The 23258-nt window shown below is 40.1% G+C and overlaps 2 protein-coding genes across 8 annotated transcripts in view; both read right to left on the bottom strand.

Moving 5' to 3' along the window:
• The window catches only part of LOC103479434 (cyclic AMP receptor-like protein A), a 74352-nt gene extending 66335 nt beyond the window's left edge, over nucleotides 1-8017 (bottom strand). For 2 of the 7 annotated variants that reach the window (XM_081601484.1, XM_081601499.1), the window contains exons 1-3: nucleotides 7829-7987; nucleotides 3992-4044; nucleotides 1255-1309 (exon numbers count right to left, since the gene is read on the bottom strand). In XM_081601484.1, the coding sequence (XP_081457610.1) occupies nucleotides 1255-1309; nucleotides 3992-4044; nucleotides 7829-7832 (112 nt within the window). In that variant the 5' untranslated portion in view covers nucleotides 7833-7987. Of the gene's footprint in view, nucleotides 1-1254; nucleotides 1310-3991; nucleotides 4045-7828 lie in introns of all 7 variants that reach the window. The other 5 variants (XM_081601490.1, XM_081601471.1, XM_081601481.1 and 2 more) reach the window with 5 other exon arrangements.
• Nucleotides 8018-12662: 4645 nt separating this feature from the next.
• Nucleotides 12663-14028, bottom strand: LOC103479424 (mid1-interacting protein 1-B-like). The gene has a single exon (XM_008433833.3). The coding sequence runs from the start codon at nucleotides 13848-13850 to the stop codon at nucleotides 13347-13349; it is 504 nt and encodes a 167-aa protein (XP_008432055.1). The 5' UTR covers nucleotides 13851-14028; the 3' UTR covers nucleotides 12663-13346.
• Nucleotides 14029-23258: the final 9230 nt, after the last annotated feature.

The raw sequence follows: 23258 nt of genomic DNA, 5'->3' as shown, positions 1-23258 counted from the left end.
CAGATGCATTAAAACACACAACCTGTCTGTGAGGCAACAGTGCTCCCCCACGTTTAAATACAGAATCTGCAAAAAGGTGATGGACGGAGGATGGATGGTTGGATGGATGGACAGAAGGTCAGAAGGAAGGATTAATCAGAAATGGTTGGATGATTAGAAATGGTTGGACAGCTACGTGGTTGGATGGATGGACGGACAGACTATTTATGATACCACAGGATATGCTTCATACTTGTCCAGGAAGTCTGCTGAATGCCATCTCCGTGACAACGCTGGAAAATTATCACAGCAGACGCAGATCTCCTGTTTCCTCTCTGAAATTGTTCATTTTATGTAAAACAAATCAATAATCCGCAGACTACAGGAACCATGGTACACACCACTCATATTTTCCTGCAGCGGCGGTAATAATCTGCGGCTGCACACAGCGAGAGAAACACGTGCGTGCACACGCGCACACACACACGCAAACACACACAGAGCCCTTTATCAATTCATGTCTTGCAGTGACCCTGCCAAGGCTACGGAAAGGGGGTGTGGGAGAGGGATGGGAAGACACAATAAGCGCGCAGGAGGGCCTTGAGAGCACTAAAGACTACTGACTGACAGATAACCTTTTCAGAGAGGATGCAAGTAAGGAGAAGGTTTATGTTGTATAAGAAGAGGAGGAGGAATGAGATGAGGGGGAAGGGAAGCGTAGGGGGACGCGAGGTCGCTCTCAGCAATGTGGTCTGGAGGTAATGAGTTTCCGTCGGAGAGCTTCACGCTAAACTGTCATTTACTTCAGATTACAAGGATAGCTTGCCGCGCTGCTAAACCAGACGGACCCGCTGGACCGGGTTCAGAAAACACAAAATCCTGAAGCTGCACGCTCATAGCAACGCCGCAAACAAACTCTCTATGAAAGCTAAATCCCTTCGATATAAAGAAGACGGAATCGGAAGCGGGAGAGTAAAAAGGTGGGGGAAGAAATCCATAAATATTACGTTTATTTAAACAGCTTCGCTTGAAGAGAGGGGAAGTGGGTGGGGGGAAAAGAAGCTCGGGACGGCAGTCGCTATCACAGAATGACCGTGAGTCAATTAACACCCCCCGATTCATTAATCTGTGCATTTTAATTGGGTTCAATTACGCAAAGATTTACCATGGCTAATTGAACAGATTTCCAGTGGAAATGGAGCAAACAGAAAAGAAAAAAAAAAAAAGAGAAAAAGAACCGTCGGAGAGGCAGCATGCAGTGTAGTGCAAATTTACCTGAGCCAGGGAGTGATAGCGTCGGAGCAGCCAGATTACAAACAGCATGAAAACACTGAGGAGAGGAAGAAAAGAAAAACGATAATGAGATTCAAACACTGCAGTATTAAACTTCTATTTAATTTAATAATAACTTTTAAAATAAGGGTTTTATAAATACCTTCGCTCTGGACTGGGACTTCCAGAGCGAAAGTAAAATGAATCTTATATTTTCAACTTAATCAAGAAAACAGACAGGAGCACCCTCCATGAGCATTTTATGCATTATTAAGTTAATATCACACCTGACAGCGCTGGGTGTGGCGCATACACAGCACCGGAAATCAATCAACCATGTTAAGATTTAAAAAGAGCTAAACGCTTTATGAATATAGAATTTATGGCATGATTAGTATAAAGGTTAAAACTTGGTTGTAAAGGTTAATGTCATGATTAACTCCTCCATCCGGGCCGGCACACCTCAGATCTATAACGCAAATCTCATCCGAGCTCATCGGATGGTATCCGGTTCTTTAGGTTATTTTCGAGGAAATGCACAACTGTTTAAGTGTAGGAATGTTTCCAGATGTTTAGGCTTTAAGCCTTAATGAGCACTTTTTTCTTTTATTGTTCTTTTTGTTAAGACGCTTTTTTTCCCCGAAAAGCTTTATTTACCTTGTTACTTTTTATTGCTTGTTTGTTGCAGTGCAGCCTGAAATTGTAATAAATTGGCTGCAATACGAATCGTTTGCAGCTGATGTCACTGAAACTTGCAAACTACGGTATGCTCCCTTTAAGAATGACATCAATTACTCCCGAGATGACATACAATTTATTTACAACGGCCAAGACAGGTGCTGCCACGTCCTTAATGAGCACCGACAATTATCACCCAACCACTTATAACCGTTAACTCCTCTTTGTTATTTTGTCCTTAATTGTCCCTTTTATTGGGACCCATGGTTAACATGTAATGGCGTGTAAATAAATGAATGCTTTATTGCAACGGCATAATCTCGCACCGACAATTTTAGAATAAACCAACAATAATTTGAGTGGCAAGAAAATCATGTTAAGAAATAATTTTTTTCAATCTTAATATTTTGCACACCCCAATTTCAGAGTCTCAATCACAGATCTAACATATCCGTTTACTACACATGCTAAATACGAGGTCCTTTATGTTTTCTTTAGGAAGGAAAACTCAACAGCTCATTTAAGAAACACAGCTCAAAAGGTACGAACATTTTGGTTGCCAGATTATTGCTTTGCAGTAGCAATGCTTCTCGTTAAAAATAATGTACTGTTTAAAAGCCTGTTTATTTCCCTTGAAACAGTAGAAAGAAAAGAAAAGAAAAAAGCATTTCTGGTTCGAGAAGCAAAACTGTGCATAGTATAAGAGTTTCAACCATGAAAGCATCACAACTTAAACTTTTACTGACTTTCTTTGATGCTTGTTAATTGGATCAGATAAAGTTGGACAAAGACTTTTTTTATTTAGCAAACAGGAGGTGTTGTATTGCTTTGGAGAACAGCACACAACCGCAATATCCTGGCACCTTCTCTTTACGATGGTCACCAGATTGGCATCCCTTTTTTTCAACCAGCATTTAGGATGCGTTACTCTGACACAAAAAGTCAAACTCAGAGAACCTGACTTCATCCCGGCAGTGGGGTTGAAAGCAAGACTGCAGTCCATCGTCTCAACTCCCAAATTCTGGATGTAGTCTCTGATACTCCCTTCTTCAGGAAGGAAAGCACTGTGACTTCTAGAGGGAAAGAGTTCAGTCGCTAAGAGCTGGGATGTGAGATTACAGTGGCTGAGGAAAGTCACCTGAACATTTCTCTGCGTTGTGATTCCCTGGGCGATAAATCGGTTTTATCGATTAATCCAATTAGTTTTTTTTAAATGCTTGGAAAATCAGGATTTTATTTGACTGATCGTCGGGTTTCAATAGTTCTGAGTGATATCAGCACACCGAGGGCGGCCATCTTGTTTGACAAGCATGCTTACAGCTTCTGTTTATTTGGACTTTGAATTCAAGCCACCTGTACCACAAAATTTGAGGGTCAGGCTAAGGTATGCTTTTAACAAAAATAAAGTCATAATGTTTCTGGAATATATTAAAGTGTTAATATTACAAGAACAATGAAGAATAATCTTAGGAGAACTCTAACAGGAAAAATAAAAAATTAATCCAAGCATTTTTTTTTTACGAAAAAACTTTTTTTCTCATAATTTTAAGATGTTTTTCTGGTAAAATCGCATCTTTATGCTGCTAATAATATGACTATATTCTCATTATTAAAAAAAAAACTCATACTCTGGCCCTAATATTCTGCCGTCCAAATAATGTTTTAATGGGATGATCGAGCCACTTTTTGAAAATATTCCTTGTCATTAGCAATTTCTTCTTTAGAGAATAAAAAAGGATTAAAATCGAAAATCGGACCCGGTATACAACAATTGAAGGTTTTATTTTGAAGTCATTTTGTCCAACCCTACGTCGACTGCTTACGTTTCTAGTAAGACGCCTCCCCACAACATCCCAACGCCTCCATCGAGACCTATTCGGTATTGGCAAATAGAATTTGACAAGTTGTTAGTGGATGTAACCCCCTCTGCTGATTAACCCATTACAAATGTTGAACCATTTAAAAAGGAAATAAACAGGCTTTCTAAATTGGGAAAACACAAATCCCCGTTACTTTTCCGGCTCTGCTAATTTGACAGAATAAAAGACAGGGAAATATTCACCATCCGACTAAGGAGAAGGTTCCTGTGGCTCGTTTTACTGATAAAATCACCGCCTGTGAAACAGAAACAATTGATTAGTCCACGGCTCACGACATATTAAAGTGGTTGGCACACTTAACCGTGTGTTTTGCAATTTGTTTCAGGTAAAGCCCTCTGGAAACATATTCGGAAGTGCGGAGAAAATGCTGCGCTATCATCATAATAATCACGAGCTCAGACGCCAACAGGACGACAAGACTGCCATTTGTTCCAGCTTACCTGTGTGTGTGTGTGTGTGTGTGTGTGTGTGTTTGTGTGTATGTTTGTGTACGTGTATGCAAACACACCAGAGACTGGGGAGGGATTGCAAAATTAGATTTGCACTCAGAGTACTCCAGCTCGCTAAGCATAAACAGCTGCAATGTACTGACACCTGAGACGTGTACTCAAAGGTGTTCGCGGATGTCACATCCACACGAATCCGACCTATTTTGCCAGGCAGCAAACAAAGAGGGGGCGGGGGGGGATGCGGGGTGCTGGTTAGTGACAGCTGAGAGACACACGACGTACAGGCGCAGGCAGATGTGATAATGAGCAGAGCTAGGAACCAGACGCTTTGCGTGTTTGCTAAACTCAAAGGATAGTGGCGCGCCGAAATGAAAGGAAAAGCACCGAGGAATGAAGAGAATGAGAAGGCTGCTACTCAGTCCGGCGGGCTTCGGGGAAAATGAAAAGGCCAGCAGACGTCTCGCATGCAAAGCAGAGAAGGGCATGCCCACGCGCTCAGATCTGGAACGTCGCTGTTATCGTGTTACACGCGGTTAGCAGCAGTGTGTGAGGAAAGCCGCATCGTCAACAAGCAAACAAAAAAGGAAAAAACACCCTTCGATCACTTTGATAATCTATATAAAGGCCTGGAGGGGGAAAGCATCACTGCAACATGTTGCTGTTTTTACAAAACATCTATCTGTTGAATAATTGAAAGACCTTCCATATTTAGAGATGCACTGATTCAATATCAGTATCGGTCCCAATACTGGAAGAAATTTCAGTATTGGGACCGAAACTGAATCGGTCCCAATACTGAAATTGGGACCGATTCCAATTTCAGCCTATGGATCTACCCTATGGATCTACCCTATCCATAGGGTAGATCTATGGATAGATCTACCCTTATGAATAGATCTATCCATAAGGGTAGATCTATTCAGTCTAATTCTATGCTTTGTGCTCTGAACGGCATCATGGTATAAAGTTATTTATTGTACATGTTTGAACAAGATAGGCAACCTATTGTTTTTGTCAGTTTAAGTTTTATATATATATATATATATATATATAATTAGTCTCACATTCGCTGCTATACTCCTAATTGCACTGACTGAACAAATTAAAGCTGTGTTCTTTTTACATGTTTGGCCAAGCTTATGAAGCTACCGGTGTATTTAAGTGTGCTGCACTAGTGCAGAGTTATCAAATAAATTTGTAATTCAGTACATTTATGTATGTGTTTAAAAAAAAAAGATGTTTTAAGTTAATTCAGCACCGTTTTTCTGTATTGGATTGGCATCAGCTGATACTAAACCTCAGATATCTGTATCGGTATTGGAAGTGAAAAAAGTTGATTGGTGCATCCCCAGTAAACATGGAGGGGTTGCTGGTATCAGGGGTTACCAGGTTACATTTTTAAAAGTAGCTAAAAAAAAAAAAAAAAAAAAAAGGCTGCTTAACAAAACTGATCAAAACTCAAATGAATTATTTTGAAGTCAGTTCACCAACTGACTCAGTCCAGATAACTTAGTGATGTTGGGCGACTGGGGCATCTGTGTGCCCCACATGTACTTTAACCATCCCACCTCATGATGGTAATGCGATACATCTACGGGGGCATTTACTGTTTACAATGTCTGATGGCCTTCACTGTCTGTCTGTGTCGTGTGTACTTTTTTTAAATACACCAACTTCAAGAAAGTCGAATATTTGCATAAGAGTTGCAGGACTGTCTATCAAACTGAGCCAAAATAATCTCTAATGGATGTTTAACATTTTTCTTTCAGCATATCTATGCACAGCACAGTATTATTTAATTCAAATAGCAGCTAGGCAGCAGCCATGACAGAGGAACTCTTAATTCTGATGTAAGACATTTCTTGTGGTGCCGCTAAGAGGTTTACATACGTTTAAAACAAGAACTGGGATTGCAAGTTTAAATGTATTGTGAATTTTCTCTGATCCAAGCAATGCTGAACTACTAATATTTACATACAACCCCCAATGTATATTCGGGTAAACATTTCTTGGAAAGTTACAGAGACACCAGGTACTATTTGTAAACTTCAACAAGCTTATGTAATAGATCTGGCTGGATATTTAGAGTGCTCCTTCATCATTCCTCCGAACCCTTGTGCAATGGTATTCCTGGAAGCAAGAACAGAGATTGTCAGTTTGCTGGTGCCACCACCGTGCTTGATCTTAAGGCCTCTCTAAATTTGATTCCTCTAAATCTGAGCCATGTCCTTGTGGCCAAAAAGCTCAATATTTGTCTCTTGTAATCAGTACAGTTTTATCTGGGAGATGTTTGGATTTGTCCATGCAGGTAGCTGAAAAATTTCAGACATGCTTAAAGCTTTTTTCTAGCTTAGTGCCTTCAGAGTCCATGTTGATGTAACAGCTGCTTTACTGAAGACAGCAGCACTTTAGCAACTTTCCAGTTCATGATAGGCTTTAGTAGCTCTTAGGTTGTCCCTGAACATCCCAAGTGATTTTCTTGTTTGTCTGTTTGGGTCGGCTAGTTAAAACCTGGAGAAGTTGATGATTTGGGAAAAAACAAAAAAGAAAACAATCCGTCAGACCCATCAAAACTGGATTTGGAATGCTTCCTGAAAGTCCTGCTTAAAGCCGCAACCCCAGTCTTTTTGAAAATATTTAGAATATGCTAGAATGTCACGTCGGAGCCAGAGAACCAACCTATTTATATGACTGCTACCATATCTGATTGTTAAAGTTCAAATATCCATCCAGAATTATGACAGATACTCAGAATAGCAATAATAATATTTATTACTGTACTAATTATTAATATCATTATAATCGTTAAAATCGTACATTTAGTTTTGAAACAGCGTGGATTAGAAAGAAATTCTAAATAAGTTAAAAAATAGTGCAACCTATTCTTGTATTTCAGTTTTAATTAAGTTTTATGAAAAATAAGTCAAAATCAAATGTCTGAATTAATGGTGATGACTGTGATGTACAAACTTCTGACAGGAACTGCATTTGTGAACGAGCTTCACACAGCTAATGCGATATATTCAAAATCTCAATTGTGTGAAATACAGAACTAAACTTCAGTGTCATCGTGTTTCTTGGACATGGATCAAATCATTCACTTCCTGCTGCTAATGAGCTGTTAGTTATTTGTAAACAATGGATTCGATACAAAGCTATGACGCTAATAGCTCCAGTTACAGTATTAGTTTGTTTTGTACCCCATGTTTGCTGGGTATTTTAACAGATCGATGTCTTTTTCAGGGCTAATAAATAACGCTATACCTGAAAACTGGCGCTGATTCAGTGGGATTCCTGTCAGCAACGGTGAAATGATGCTAATTGTTCAGGATGGCTGGCAGCTCACTGCTATTATTAGCATGAGAAAACATGCAGCTGTCAAGCTCCGTTCATCAGTTGGCCAACTGATAATTACTGACCCCCCCCCAAAAAAAAACAAAACATCATTGATAAATAATACTCGTGTTAATAATGACAATAATTATCTACTACAAACTGACAAGCAACGTGATTATGTGGCTAATTAGCTCCAAAGCTAAAGCTACTGCTACTCTAACAGTGGCTACTTACACATCGATTGTCCTTTGAGGAGGAGTTAAAAAACACGCAGCGTGACTCGTTATTTAAACTCCGAGAGTCCATTTTAAGACAACACTTCTTTAAAATAAATACTTCTGCTCAGCTTGTTATGGTTTGGTTGTAGCTTCCCTTTTACTTCCTGTTACTACCGTGCGCGCGAAGGGACATAAAGGGTAACTCTCCCAGTATGTGCATGATGAAACCCTGTGTGACATGAGGGAATTTTTTTTCTGTTCAAACATACTTTAAATATTTTTGGGTTATTTTGAAATTCCACTCAGAGGAAGACATTTTATATATTCAGCATTTAAGTTTAGAAACTTAATTTGTTAAATAAAATTGTCCTAAGAATCCTGACCTAAAGAATTTGTAACCCTTGAGCTTTTCCAAACGTAATTATGTTACAAACATAAATATTAATGTATGTTATTGGGATTTTATGTGATAGAGTACTTTTGAATGGGTCTGCACTAATTTTGTATCTATGGAGACTGAAATTCTGGCTCTCTCACAAAATGGATTGAATTCCTTTGACTTTATGTTTCGGTTTTGCCTTCCAAAAATGTTTTCCTTTTCTAGAATTGCCTTCAATTGAACTACACCATCATACTATGTGCATGATCCTGCCAACAGCACCTTTCATGAAATATGTTGTATGTCCAGGGCTTCTACCACACAGAAAATTAGCTTAGTTTTGATCTCTCTTATGAGAGCGACTTCACCAAAATGTTTGCTGTGACTTGTGTAAAACTTCAAAGGCGACATTTATGACGTTCTTTCAACAACTGCTTTCTTCTTGCCATTTTTTTCTTTATCACTTAAAATCTTGCCAGCAAGGTACAAAGAATTAGAGAGTTATACATCAACAAATTCTCCCATCTTGGCTGTGAATCTCTGCAGCTCCTCCAGAGTTAGTATGGATGTTTTGACAGAACACCTGTATTCATATTTATACGGCGATTAAATTACACATAGGTTGGACACTTGCCTGGTTACTTCTGAGTAAATAATATCACACTATTTCTGTAAAGCCATTTAAAAAACTTTGCACTACATTCTGAATGTTATGCTTTAGTACATGGTGATTGTTGGTATACTCTTAAATTAACCTCTTCTTTTGGAATGTGTGAGTATCCATAAGGACAAAGCAGAAACTTGTTATGTAACAAAGATTATATCTGTAAGAGATGAGAAGTCGTCTAACCGCTCTTACGAAACATGAATGAACTGCCTAGAGGTGTGTTGTACTGTGTCTTTGTCCTGATGCTTTTGTTGTTGCTGGCCTTCCAACAATAGTTTTTACATCATATAAAGTTGCTTCTAACATGTTAACTTTTATTTAACATGTTAGGATTTAATCCGTCTATATTATTTTTTTTTATTTATTTATTTATTTATTTTTTGTGTGTGTGTGGGTGTTCTTGGGGAAAATCAACTTTGATCACACTCCAAATTTGTCTGGGGTTTCCATTGAACTGTGTATTTAAAATAAAAAAAAGCACATAACTTTGACTAAACAGTGTAAATTTACATTTAGAAGCAAGATTTGTTGTTTTTCCTTTTATTTCCTGAAAAGATATATTTTTGGTGATACTACAATTTACAGTAAGATGGCCCAGCCCAGATTTTTTTGTTTTATTGTGTAACACTATTATCTCTGTGGTTAATCATATGGTTATTTATAACGTCCTCCTTTTACAATTCAATGCACTTATCTTTGTGTTAGTATCTGTTATACTTGCAAACTAATTTACAATCATTCAATCAAACTTTATTTATAAAGCTTATTTAGGGTCAGAGATTTAAGATTAATTATTTTCCAGAGGTTAAACATACAACGGACATCTGGTTCAGGAGATCGTTATAAAGTAACATCCATATTTCTTGCTTGTTACTTTATTACTATGCCTTTGGACTAGAGAAATACATTTTATACTTACTGTTTTTGTTACATCTGTAGACATAAAAAAAGACAGCAAAATTTGTTATATAAGCAATTGTGTTCCCATATAACAATATCAGCCAGGTACTTTGCATAAAAATGGACAACTGATGTATGTTGCATCCATGAGTTTATTTCAGGTTCAGATTCATTTGTAGAATGACAAAAACCCATTTATTTTTTAAACCCATTTATTTTTTAAAACCCATTTATTTCTGACATGCTGCTCCTTCATTTTGTTATCCAGTTATCCAAAATCCTCAATTTCTTAAGGAATTCACTGCACACAATACTCAGGCATGCCAGATTTTTAGTTAATTAATGACCAAAAAAAATATAGTAAAAAGCAGCATATGTCAAAATAAAACGACTAAAACCTTGAAAAAATATTCCTCAAGACGAATTTTAGTGGATTTAAAGAAAGTCTGATTTGTTCAACAGACGTTATTTAAAATTGAAGGAATTCACAACTTTTGCATACAATTGTTGGCCATTAGTACACACACAGTGACAGTGAGTTTTAAAAAATATATATATGTTTGCTATGTTTAATGGTAATAGTAATAATAAGTTGACCAACTCATGTGAAGTACTGGATTTTTCTGTGCTTTATTTCTATGTTTGTGCGCAGCAGCCATAATGCCAGGCGATCAAAGGCGAAAGAGGGTGTTGAACTTTATTGACTTATGGTGTCACCGAACGTCCAGCTACACCCGCGCGGCCTTTGTTGTGAGTCAGCCGCGATATAATGAAAGAAAACTGGAATTTCTTTCCTGTTTTTCATGTTGAGACCTTACATAACTAAGATAACACGACTTAGATTCAGAAAACGGAAGCAATGTTTCTCAAGCGAGTCACGTCACAGAAGTTTGAGGCATTTCGATTTTTATTCAGCTGCGAAACCTGAAAGAAGAAAAGAAATGTATTTCTTGATCCAATCACCTTTGCACCTTTGCATGGAGCATCAAAACATACCAAAACAGACTCCAGTTCGCTGAGTATCAGTGGTTCAAGGTGTTGGCACTTGAAACTTAACACTCAGGGAATGTTCCTCAACCTGCTAGTCATTTAATCACAACCCTCTTTAAACACACTCAGCATAGTAAGTGGCTATGCAAAGCTTCTATTAATATAGCTACTGGTAATACTGTTACCACATAAAGTAACCTATGATTGCAAGCGAAATTATGTGCACAAAATGTGTATCTCTCTTTCAGAGCTACTGTATTTAGCCAAACCATAAACAGATGAAGTCATTTTTCCTGTTGTTGTTTTGTTCTCACATTAGCCACCTTTCCCCACTAACAGCTTGTTTTGGGAAAACACAGTCAGTGGTATATTGCTAGAACTCAATTATGCAAAGCATTGTTTATCACCAAAATTAACGTCCACCACATTAAAGCTAATTGTGTCATAGTGAATTTGCACCACAATGAGGCAAATTTTAACAGTGTATTTTGAACACTAATGGTACAAATAGTGATATTATTTATTGTATGTTCTTCAGCGGGCTGCACAGAGGTGCAGTTGGTAGAGCTGTTGCCTTGCAGCAAGAAGGTTCTGGGTTCGATTCCTGGCCCTGGTCTTTCTGCATGGAGTTTGCATGTTCTGGCACTCTGGTACTCTGGTTTCCTCCCACAGTCCAAAAAACATGACTGTCAGGTTAATTGGCCTCTACAAATTGTCGCTAGGTGTGAGTGTGTGTGTGCATGGTATGGTTGTGTGTCCTGTCTGTCTCTCTGTGTTGCCCTGCGACAAACTGGCGACCTGTCCAGGGTGACCCCGCCTCTCGCCTGAAACGTTAGCTGGAGATGGGCACCAGCAACCCCTCCTGACCCCACCAAGGGACAAGGGTGCAAGAAAATGGATGGATGTTCTTCAGCAGACCATCGTTGAAGGTTGATCATGACCAGGGATCAGAGTCGGACAAGAAGACTGCTAACAGGCAGCTAAACAGATCCAGATCATGACACAGTCCGTTTTTTTCTTTTTCAGTCCTTTTTTCTTATTCTGTTAGTTTTGCAGGATAAGAAAATGTATTGGAAGGTTTATTTCCCAAAAAGATTCACTTTTGTTTCATCGGTCCATGGAATATTCTCCCAGAAGTGTTGGGTGTCGTCAAAATGTCCTGTGAGTTAATCTGAGACAAGTCTTTGATTAATTTTTGGTTAGCGGTTATTTTTGTTTTGGTGGGGTGTCCCGGAGCTTTTCCATAGACATGATTTTTGTTTCTAAACCTTAAAAATTACTTAATTCTTGTCAAGACTGAAGTTATTGGAATGACCTTGTTTTTTTTGTTTGTTTTTATTATCTTTTCTCAAGTTTCTTTAGATTGGATCATGTTTAGCTGTTTTAGCTCTTCTTGCCTATACTTCCTGTCATCATACAGGTTTGTTTGAGTTGTTTCTTGGATTTACAAACCTGGCAGTACAGCAATGCAACTATGAGGCTAGTTTAACCTTTTGCTTCACAAAAACATGGATTAATCTTAGCAAATTTAAGTCCTAGAAATAGGACAGGTGTACTTCACTTATGTTGGTCTAGGTTGCTTGTTTTCTCTAAGAAATAAAAAAAAATCATCATTAGTCATTTTTGTGTAACTCTCTAAGGGTGCAAATGTGTGTTCTGTAACACATTTAAGTTTATAGCTAAATGTTGCAAAAATTTTAAATACATGTTCGCAACAACCAGTTTCGATTAGTTAGATCCCTATCCTAAAAATATAACAGCCAACATATGTGACTATTTTTAACACCCAAGCAGTTAGTAGGTGTAGCATCATTGCCCAAAAAAAAAAAATATATAGCAAACTTCTAAGTTGCGGTAACGGTGCGCTGAAATGTGAAATGCAGTCAGGCAGAAAAATGACACTCCAAAAAGTAGTAAATTTGTATAAAAGTTTATTAAGTGCACGTATATTTATATGTTTTTTTTAAAAGTGCATACAAAAGTAATTGCTTGTTTTGACAGATGGACCTTGTAATAACAGTAATACCGAACAGGCTAAACGACAATAACAACAGAGACAAGCATCTCATGGAAACCCTCATCATTCTCCGGGCAGAAGAATTATCATTTGATTCCAGTTCATTGACCATGTAGGACACAAAGAGATCACGGGCAAGCTGTACAGTAAGCATCTGCCTCCTTCTAAACAAAGAGAACAAAAAATCTAAGCAAAACATCAGACCGAGCGAGTCAGCAAAAGACACATCCACGTGAACCCACTGACATCACCGTCATCTCGACAGAGGAGATGACGAGTCATTTGACAGTCTTGGTTCAGTCCACTTCTTCCCCACGTTACAAGCTTTCGTGTGTATAGCTCGAGCGCACGACGGGGGTGGGAGGGGTAATAAATACGTTAAATAGAGGCTTAAATAGTTTCGTCAATGTTTTTAATCAGGACCAAAGACCGCTGCGCTCTTCACCACCTTTCAGATAATTGTTTTCAACAGCAGCAGAAGTCAGGCCCGCTGAGGAAGAAAGTTCAGTTCAGCCAGTGAGCCTTTTCAATATATGTATTATAAAATAAATCTACAGTCCAGTTGGTGCGCGCGCCTCTCTTTACACGCCCCATCCTCCGATGCCAATTTCCTGTTTGTAGCGCTTGGTGAGCGAGTTGGCTTGCTGGGTCAGCTTGGACAGAACCCCCTGCAGTCCGGTCAGGTGGTACTGGAACTGCTTCTGCAGGTCCTCGTCCTCTCCCTCGTCCTCCTCCTCGGAGCACGACGCCGAACAAGAGGACATGGAGGAGCAGGTGGATGCGGAGGAGTGCGAGCGGCTGACTTTCATGCTCTCCTTGAGCCTCTCGTCGGCCGACGCGCAGCGGACGCCCCACTCCATGTCACTGCGGATGGACTTGAGCAGCTCGTAGTAGCTGTACATGTCCCCGTCTTCCACGTCCGACTTGAGGACGCCCATCTCCCTGTCCTCCTCCAGCGGGACGTCCCGCAGCAGGGTGGGCACCAGGATGGTCTGGTCCATGTCGTTCACGGCGCCGATGAAGCGGTTCATGGCGTTAAAGAGCGAGTTCTTCTGCTTGGAGGTTTCTGACAGCTGCATCATCATCTTGATTGAAGTTGCTCTGATTTTTGTTGTTGTTTTGTTTTGTTTCTGCTTCTCTTCTTCTTGTCAGGCTTCTTTGAGCTCTTCTCTTTCGTTGTGGTTCCCAGCTCTGGAGGATCCCTTCTTATAGCGGCTTCTGAGGCGGTTCCTAAAACCTGCTTGTCACGTTTGAAACCTGAACCGGATGACCTGAAGTAGCACAGAGACGGGAACATTAACACCTAGATCTGGTACAGTGGCCGTCTGCACAGACCGGTTGGACGGGCTCTTCTTTGCGGAACACTCATTCAGAAACAGGTGCAGATCTCATGCAAATAATAATGACAATTAAAAAAAAAAAAAAAAAAACTTAATACAAATATTTGCTTTTAATGCACATAAGTTTTAGACCCACGACTCATCCTTCTACCTCAGTGCCGGTGTTCTGTAGATCTTTAAAACATTCCCTTCCGGTGAAAGATGGCAAAGATTTAATCCACATACCACACATTCTGTTCTGATGAGCAAGTAGTTGGTCATGGGCGGGGCTGTGTCAGCCGCAGAGAAAATCAGGCCACTGAGCTGACGCACGGCAGCCAATCACAGGCCGGGGTTTGCTTCTGTCTGGGCGGGCCAAAAGCAAGGTGCACCAATGTGAAGCCAGTGTAGTCCTACTAAACTTACAGAAGAACCAAGCAACACGTGTTTTCTCTTCTAGTGAAGGATCAAAACGATCCAAACTTAGAAAGGACACGTTTGTCAGCTAGAAGTTTCCCGAACTTCTTTCAACTTGATGTCATTCGATCACAGCGATCTATTTTAGACTTATACAGTACTTCACAAAACCGTTCAAGCCACTTCAACTTTTTTTTTTCTCTCATTTTGGAGCATTACAACTACAGTTATTAGGATTTTATATGATAGACCAACGTAAAAAATAAACACTAGCATGGGCTGCTGAATGTGACCAAAAAAAACTCTACAAAATTCAGACTTTAGCTTGCGAAAATCCCCTATAGCAAGATGGTGCACCTACTACAATAAAGTCCAAAAAACCTTCAATGACAGACATTTTAGTGTTGTCGCTGTAGCCTTTGGGAATGCATCCAGCTATTGATTTTGGATGTTTTCATTAATCAAAAAAAGTCAATTTCCTCTCATGACCAAAATTATGCGTAGGCCGAATGGATTTATGTTGATTTAACTGGTTGTAGAATATCATGAAAACATGTTTCCCCTTCTTCAAGACAACTTCAACTTACGGATCTAGCGGGTATTCAGTAAAACTGCCAAACCCCGTCTTTAACTTGAAAGCAGTGAGTGCTAAACAACGCTTGGCAGCAGGATTTGGACTTTTTCCACTTCTGGCTCAAAACTAGAAATTCTGGATCAAACACAGCAGGCAACTTCCAACTACGGTTAGAATAGCTCCAGTGACTTATGAAAGATATCCTGATAGAGGATGTAATCGTTATATCGGGAAAAGTTTTCCATTTTGATGGGTGCAGGAACGTGCCCAGTGGCAGTCATGTTTGGGTATTTTCTTAAGGGTGACTGCAGTCCACCGGATTTTTAAATTACACATACACCCAAACTGTTGCACCAGCCGTTTTCCCGTAGAGAAGATAAACAGCTGAGCTTCCCCCCCCCACCCCCCCACGCCCCGCTACCCTTCGGCTGTGGGGTAAACACAGGGACTTCCACGACTCCTGCCACAAAAATAGCCTCTGGTGCAGTTCTTGTTACTGTATGTGCACTGGCTTGGTGGGAGGGTTCAGATTGAAATCTGAGCTCCTGTAAATACCTCTTCTCAAAATGAAACTATAGAAAGGTTTTCCCCCGCGCGCCCCACTTGCGTTGAAAGTTAAATGACATATGTGTTGGTGCCCCCTGAATGTGGAGACAGGTCAGCGTTATATAAAAAAGGATGAGCTCAGAGACCAGCGACGAAGCCAGACAGGAAGTGAGGCGGGCTGACCGAGACTATTTGCTGATAGCACAGGTTGTTCTGCATGGGAGGAGATGAGTAAATGTTTGGACATTGTTGCTGGGTAAGAATTAAGGGAATGTGAGCTGTGAGGTGGTAAAACCTGCTGGGTTCGTTTCTGTCTCTGGGTCCCAGCCTACTTCTGGAAGCCCTGTCTATGGTAAGTTTATTGTTCTCCTGAATCTCTAACCTAAATTGGGGCCGTAGAAATCTGTCACGTCAGACGCAAAGACTTCACATAAAACATCAGATGAAATCTAAGCTATTACATAAAGATTAGTTGTTGTTTTTTGAGGGGTTTTTTTATTTATAAAAAAGGTTTTCAAATAATGCGTTTGTTTATAGAGAGTCAAAGAACTATCTAAACTAAAATGACTGTAAAAATATGGTTGCCTTCTTTTCTAATCTTGAAATTATTGACTACAGGGCAATAATCCAAAGCACCTTAAGCAAATCTAAGTCTGAAACGCGACAAAAACATCTAAACAAAAAACTTCCCATTTTCGATGGCTTAGTCAAAGTCTGGGTTTAAATCCGACTGAGATGCAGGATTTGAACCGGTTGTTTGTGATCAAAAACCGTCCAACGAGGTGACCCCAACCAGTAGAAATGATGGAAGTCATATTATTTCTCCCCCCAATTGTACTGCACATGCATAAAAGCAATGGAAAACATGTAACACAACTGTGTAAATGGTTTATATCATACATAGATATAACAAAGATCTGTGAAAAGATGACCAGATTCTCAACAAAATGCACAAACAGACAATCATGCAACGTTAAAATATTGCGTTTTTATATTTTTGTGACTAGGTTGGGTAACCATGGCCTAGTTCTGTAGGCCATACAAAACTAGCCTTTTTTCTTTCTGGTGATGTCATACTTTCTTCATCTCACCAATTTCAGGTGGTTAGCAGGAAAATCAGTTCAACACAAACCAGACAAAACTGGCTGCTCCTCGCGCAGTTGTGGCTGCAGCTAAACAAGAGTAAATTGTGTACAAACGCATGAGGTCACTGGTTGGATCTGGTTGTCCTGTGGCCTGGAAAGAACAATAAAACACATCAAAAGTGTAGCATTTACAATTCTTTCATCCGTAAATGCAACTTTGTATCTTTTAAACTTAGGAATCATTTAGAGGGGTTTTTTTCTATGCAAAGGGAAGACCCTTGAAAAAAATTCTTCTTACTTATATTTAAAATTGCTCAAATGTGTCATGGTGAAACACTTAAGTGCTCATTTTCGAAATCTGATGAAAAAATGCGTGTGATTTTCTTTTTTTCCACACCTGGTGACCATTTGTATTCAGCTTCAATGAGTCAATGTCACATTTTTGCCCATTTTTCTTTGCAATTTTTACCAGCGTCTTTGAACATCCAGTTTCAAGTCTCTCCTTGGTATACGTGAATTTGCTCTGCGATTCAATGCTAGCTTCTGTTTTTCTCTTTGTCAGCATCAGCATTTCTCTTTCAGTGTAAAAACTATACACCGCGCCTTACCAAAGTGTTCGTACACCTTGAGCAATTTGCCACGCTACCCCAACAGACTTCAACATATTTTACTGGGATTTCATGTGACTGACCAGCACTAAGTGGAGCATAAATGTAAAACGGGAGGAAAGTTTTTAAGAGTTACCCAGTCGTAGAGCAACGTTTAGTTGCAATCGAACCAGCAGCTCTTTTGGAGCTGGTCTCTGTTAGCCCATTCTTCTTTACAGAATATGTCTAATTCAGACAGATCTGACAGGTCCGGTGCCCATTTCCAGCGGTCTACATGGACAAATGTAATTATTAATTTTTCTCCTGAGTTTGAAGCTGTTTTTTTTTTTTTTTTGCTTTTGCTGCTTCAGGAACAAAGCTCCACTAACGGTCTCTCGGCTTCCTCTCTGCAGATTAGCTGATCCCAGATTCAGCCTGAAAACAGAGAGACTAAACCAGGTCAGCAGAGCCAGTGTGTACAGCTGCTGAGCAGAGATCAGAGAGAAACAGGGGCTGGCTTTACTGCTCTCAACAGCGCTGTCAGTCATGCGCCCCACCTCACTGACTTCATCTATTCTCCTGCGGAATAAAAAAAAAAAGAAGAAAAAAAAAAGGGGGGTTGGGGGGCTCTCCACTTGTCAGGGAGGACGCGCCGCGCCTGAATGCAACAGCGAAACCCGGATCAAGTCGGGAGGGTTCCTCAATTGTGTGTCATGTCAGAAAGCTGAGCATCCACAGATTACCGCGGGTGTCATCATCATCATCATCTCTGAGGCTTCAAAGGGCGAGGGAAGGGAGAGAGGAAGAGAGGGAGGGGTGGGGGGTGGAGAAGGGGCTGGGTAGGTGTGGGTGTGGGGTGGAGAGGGAATGAGGGTTAGTGGTGCGTTGAGCTACAGGAACAGGCAGCTTGAGTGGGAACTCTAGTACTTGTCATCGCGGCGACATGTTGCTGGAAAGCGTGAGGCAAGGGGTGTCAGCGGGAAGGCTGCAGGCAAAGCAGCAACAGCAATTAGAACAACAACAACAACAGCAGCAGCAGAAAAAACAGCAGTGATAACAGCTCCCATCACGAGCAGGAAGGTGAAGTGAGACAGGCTTTGCTGCGTTTACTTTATAAGGTAGTAAATGAGGCATTTTAGTGGCATGCATGAGGGAGTGTCTGTCTTTGTCTCCGCGCTTCGACGGGAGGAAGGCTGGGTTGCTGCCTTTCAAGACGAAATCTGCATTAAGACCGTTGTGAAGCAAAGTCGTTCGCGCCCTGGACCTTTTGCACGTTTTGATGTGACTAAGCTGCCATTTTTCTTTTAATTTTTTTTGAAGACAGATTTTTTTCTCAGCATCATGAACTTCTTTATGTCATCATTGTAAAACGGTGATCTATCTTGACAAATTCTCGTCAAATCTTGTCATGAGCAACACCTAGCATATTTAACTCTAAAGGGGGCAAAGGGCCGTCTTCCAGCACAATCAAGTAATTATGTTAGCTTCTGTTGTTAAAAAAAATCAAATATGAATTAAAATAAAGTTTACTTTTTTTCTCGCCATGAGATTGGGCCTCTGTCGCTTTAAAAACTCCTGCTCTTTCTCAAACTCCAGCAAGTCACCACACCATGGCTCCTCTGTTAACCATTTAACGACGTTTTCACCAGCCTTGCGCTGAGAAGTGTCTTGCGCAACGACTTCAGCAGATGCACAGTTCCAGTGTTTGCTAATTGCTGCCAGCTAGTCCGAAGGAGCTGAGTGGATGGAGGACAGCTCTGTGAGGCGGAACCTCTGAAGCTTGGAAAACGCTGGTCTGAGGAGGAGCTGCGTCTCAAAGGCGGAGCTAGGGCCACCCAGCTGAACCGTTGCCACGGGAGATTGAAGGATTTCTTAAACATGCATGAAAGAATCAAAGCAACACTCCAGTTATGTTTTTAATGAGGGAATAACACTGACATGATGTAAAGCAAAAAAATAAATAAAAAAGGAGTAAAATTTAAATAATACTGCCCCTTTAAAACACTGACTTTCCTATTGAGATGAAAGCATTGGATTGTGTTTTTTTTTATTTTTTTTATTGCAGCTTAGAAATAACAGATGTTGCTTATATCCGAGGACGCACTCCTTTCAGCTATCAACATCAGGATCTTGATGCTTCCTGGTGCTATCCGAACGTTCTACCCGTTTAAGCATCAAAAATGTTGTGGGATTTGTTAAAAGGAGTGAAGAAATACTCATCAGACAAACCAAATAGCTGGAAAATTAGTTCCAGACAGATTGAGTCTGCAGGCTTTCAAGGATGGTTCGTGTACAAGCAAACCCTTGTAAGCGCATAAGAGGGTGGATATCAAAGGAAAGTGTGTGTGTGTGTGTGCGTGCGTGCATGTGTGTGTGTGTGTGTTTGTGTGTTATGCAAGGTGGTTCTGAGTGTACACACCCCTAATAAAATGCTTGGGTTTCTGTCACATAAAACATAAATAAACTAATATTTACCTTTACTCTAATTTGAACCAGTTCTTGCCCTTTTCAAATTGCTGAGAAAACTTTAAATTTGGTTCCATTAGACCATAAAACCTCTCACCTGATTGATGCCTTTGTACGATGAGATCGTTTTGATCCTTTGTTTCTTCTCTGCAAACTGTGGCTTTAACGATGTGAATGTCAGAGAAACCCCATTCAAGACATCTGAAGTTTATTACAGCTTAATGAGGTTCACCAAAATTGATGATATGGAAACTCAGGAAGACTCACTGCTTCTAAATATTAGTGTGAGGGTGTAATGTAATTATTTTACATACCATCACTTAATGGTGTATTGAATTTTAAAGATTAAAATACGGAAATCCAGTTCAGTTAGAGCAGTAGAACCTCTTTGCAAGATCCAGCAAACATATTTTCCTTTAAAACAAAAATAATTAAAAGCATATTTTAGATGAAACATTGTGCAGGGAACATTTCTTCACGTTTTTGGTGTGCTGATGTGACAAATACCGGAGTGGTGACAAGAGTCAGAGAATGTTAGTCTCTGAGCTCACGCATTTTACTCCAAAGTACACCGAGTATTCAAATGTGATGCCAAGGATTCTTAATAAAACACTCATAGGTGATGAATGAAACTCCGAAACGCAAAGGCCGCTCCTTTGTTTTTTTCTGTTTTGTTTTCTTTTAAATAAACTATTTGAATTATGAATTAACTGCAGTGTCTTTTAAGATAACATTTTCAAAACGTAGATAAGCTCTGATTGGATAAGTTTGTAATTTTTTCTGACTGTTCCGTGAAAATGTAGTGAATAATTGAAGGATGTTGCATAAAATCAGTCAGAACTCGTATTTTTAAACAATAACTTATTACAATTCTGTTCTGACTGTAATCGTTACAAGTAAATAAAAATAAAAAAAACAGCAGAAGTAGCTATGACTGATTATTTGCTGTAATTGGAAACATTAACCAGGGTCAAGGGTCATGGTCGTAGTTGTTTGATCATCGGTTTGTGGTTTAAAATGTCAAATGTTTGAGGATCTCCAAGCTGATCCACATTTAGCCTCGTTTCTACAGCAAAGCAGAATGTTCTATAGATTTCCCACCCAGTCTCGAAAAGCAAGAAATCTGCTTCAGAACCACTTTCCAAAAAAATCTGGATGACTGTGGACAAACTAGAACATTTCTAGAAAGTTTAGCTTTTCACTCACGCTAGATCAGTGAAAGAAACATTTGAGTCTAATTGCCAGTTTTTTGCCTTGTAATAGTTTTTACTAAATCATTTAAAAAAGCCCATGTTAACATATTTTTTTAATCTCAACATTTTAAGCACAAGTGCGCTTTTAGTGAATCATTTTCTCCGTTTTGATTCATTTATGAAAGAAGATCTCAAGACCCCAAACGGGTTTATTCAGGACCCAAAGCGGGATCCCCAACACACAAAAAGTAGAAGGGTTCTCTAGATCAATTTATATTTTAATGAAATATGGAAAAGTCGGAAATTTTGAAATGGAAAATTTGTACTGATTACTAATTATTAAGATCTATTTTTTAAATTAAGGAACAACACAGTCTGTTGAAAAAGTAAAGCGCTAAAAAGGTAAAAAAAAATAAAATAAATAAATAATAATAATAATAAAGCAGTTTAAATCCAGACTTCCAAAGTAAATCTTGCTAAGTCATTGGTGAAGCTGTTTGGAGAGCCGTTGAATCAACAGTATAGGTTATTTTTGGTGCTGGTGACATGTAATGCAATATACAGACAGGTGGTTCTGTTATTGAGGCCCTCAGATGCTGAAATGGACTGAAACGTTAGAGCCGAGTGTCGAGGTAAACTGCTTTCGCAAGCATGTTTTCATTCTACGAAAAAAAAAATTAAAAAAAAGTAAATCGCCTTGTTGTTTATTTTGATGTTACAAAAAGGGTGGGTGTAAGTGCGCTCGCCCTGTTAATAATTAGTCTGGCTGCACATTGAGGTGTCTGTGCGCTGCGGAGTCCGTTCAGTGTGTGTGTGTGTGTGTGTGTGTGTGTGTGTGTGTGTGTGTGTGTGTGTGTGTGTGTGTGTGTGTGTGTGTGTGTGTGTGTGTGTGTCTGAGTGAGTAATAGCGCTTCCCCGCTGAATGCCTCCCTGCAGCCCACAGCCCATTATGTGCCGCGGAGAGGCGGAGGCGAGGGGCGAGGAGGAGCGCGGAGAGCCAGCAGCACGCACGCTCCATTAGCGGACCCACTGCCGCGCCGCTCTGCCGGTAATTTGCGTAACGAGGTTGGAGCGAGTTCCGCTGGCTGGCCGCGGTCTGACCGAGCGGAGCTGCTCTCCTCTCTGCTCCTCGTGTTCACACCGCCTGTCACCGCGCTGCCTCCGATGCAGCCCGTAGGAGCGGAGGAGGATAGACAGACAGGGAGAGAGAGGTGGAGATTAAGCGCTTGTGTGTGTGTGTGTGTGTGTGTGTGTGTGTGTGTGTGTGTGTGTGTGTGTGTGTGTGTGTGTGTGTGTGTGCGCGCGCGCGCGTTGTATGTGCGTGTATGTGTGTGTGCGGCAGCCTTCCGTTTCGCTTCATTTATTTCGCTCCGAGGTTCCGTTTTCCGCCGATGCTCAAGCGCCATCATGTGGACAAAAATGGCACAGCCGCCAAAGCAGATGCGTAGTAGCAGAGGAAAAAAAAAATAGACGGCGTCTCGGCAAGGTGCTCACGCTCCTGGAACTTTCGCTCATTGTTTTCACATTATGAACACAATGACGTGTATTCTTATTAGAATATTATAAATGATGGACAAACGCCACAAGAGAAATAAGGACATAATGCGAGTTTTTGCAACAAATAAAATAAAATTCAGTCGGGGTTGAAACCTTTCCACATCGTTTGCACGCTCTCCCGATGCATGCGTGAGTTCTCACTGGATGCTCCATCTTCCTCCTATCTACAGGTCAATTTGTTTCTCTTAATTGCCCTCATAAGAGTCCGTGTTGCCTCTCACCTTCTGACTGTTGGACGTAGAAGCTCTAGGATGTTTTAGTTGTCCAATCCATCATCCAAAACGTTAAAGTGTCATTGACAAGATATTGGGTCTGCGCAATTAAGGGGGAAACATGAAAACCTACACACACATGACTATCCTGAAAAAATCTGCAGGCTGAGGCAAGGTCAGCTAACCGGAAATGCCCAGGGGTTCTTGGTAAGTGGAGAAACTATGTTGTAAAATCATAAACTGTAAATATCTTAGCTTAAATAAACAATTTTAAATCCAAATTTAGTAAAACATTCACATGTCCTTCCTCAAGCTTCACATTATAGTTTGATGGAATTTTGGTTCATTTCTTCCACAGACGTTATGGACGTCTTATGACGTCTGCAGCAAAATACCTTTGCAACCTCATGTTGCCACCCCAGTACATCCCAAATGATATTTTAAGTAAGGAACAATAAGTAACCTCCCCCCCCCAAAAAAAAAAAAAAAATCACAGGAATAAAGCACAGGCAGAAATTAATTTACACCAAGCAAAAC

This window comes from Poecilia reticulata, chromosome 2 (genome assembly GCF_904066995.2).
Source record: "Poecilia reticulata chromosome 2, P_reticulata-male-v2, whole genome shotgun sequence".
NCBI lineage: Eukaryota > Metazoa > Chordata > Actinopteri > Cyprinodontiformes > Poeciliidae > Poecilia > Poecilia reticulata.
The sequence above is the reverse complement of the archived record's forward strand: the minus strand, read 5'-3'. Positions and strand labels throughout refer to the sequence as shown.

Excerpts from the sequence above, each read along its gene's own strand:
- LOC103479424 (XM_008433833.3), bottom strand. The coding sequence starts at position 13,850 with ATGATGATGCAGCTGTCAGAAACCTCCAAGCAGAAGAACTCGCTCTTT.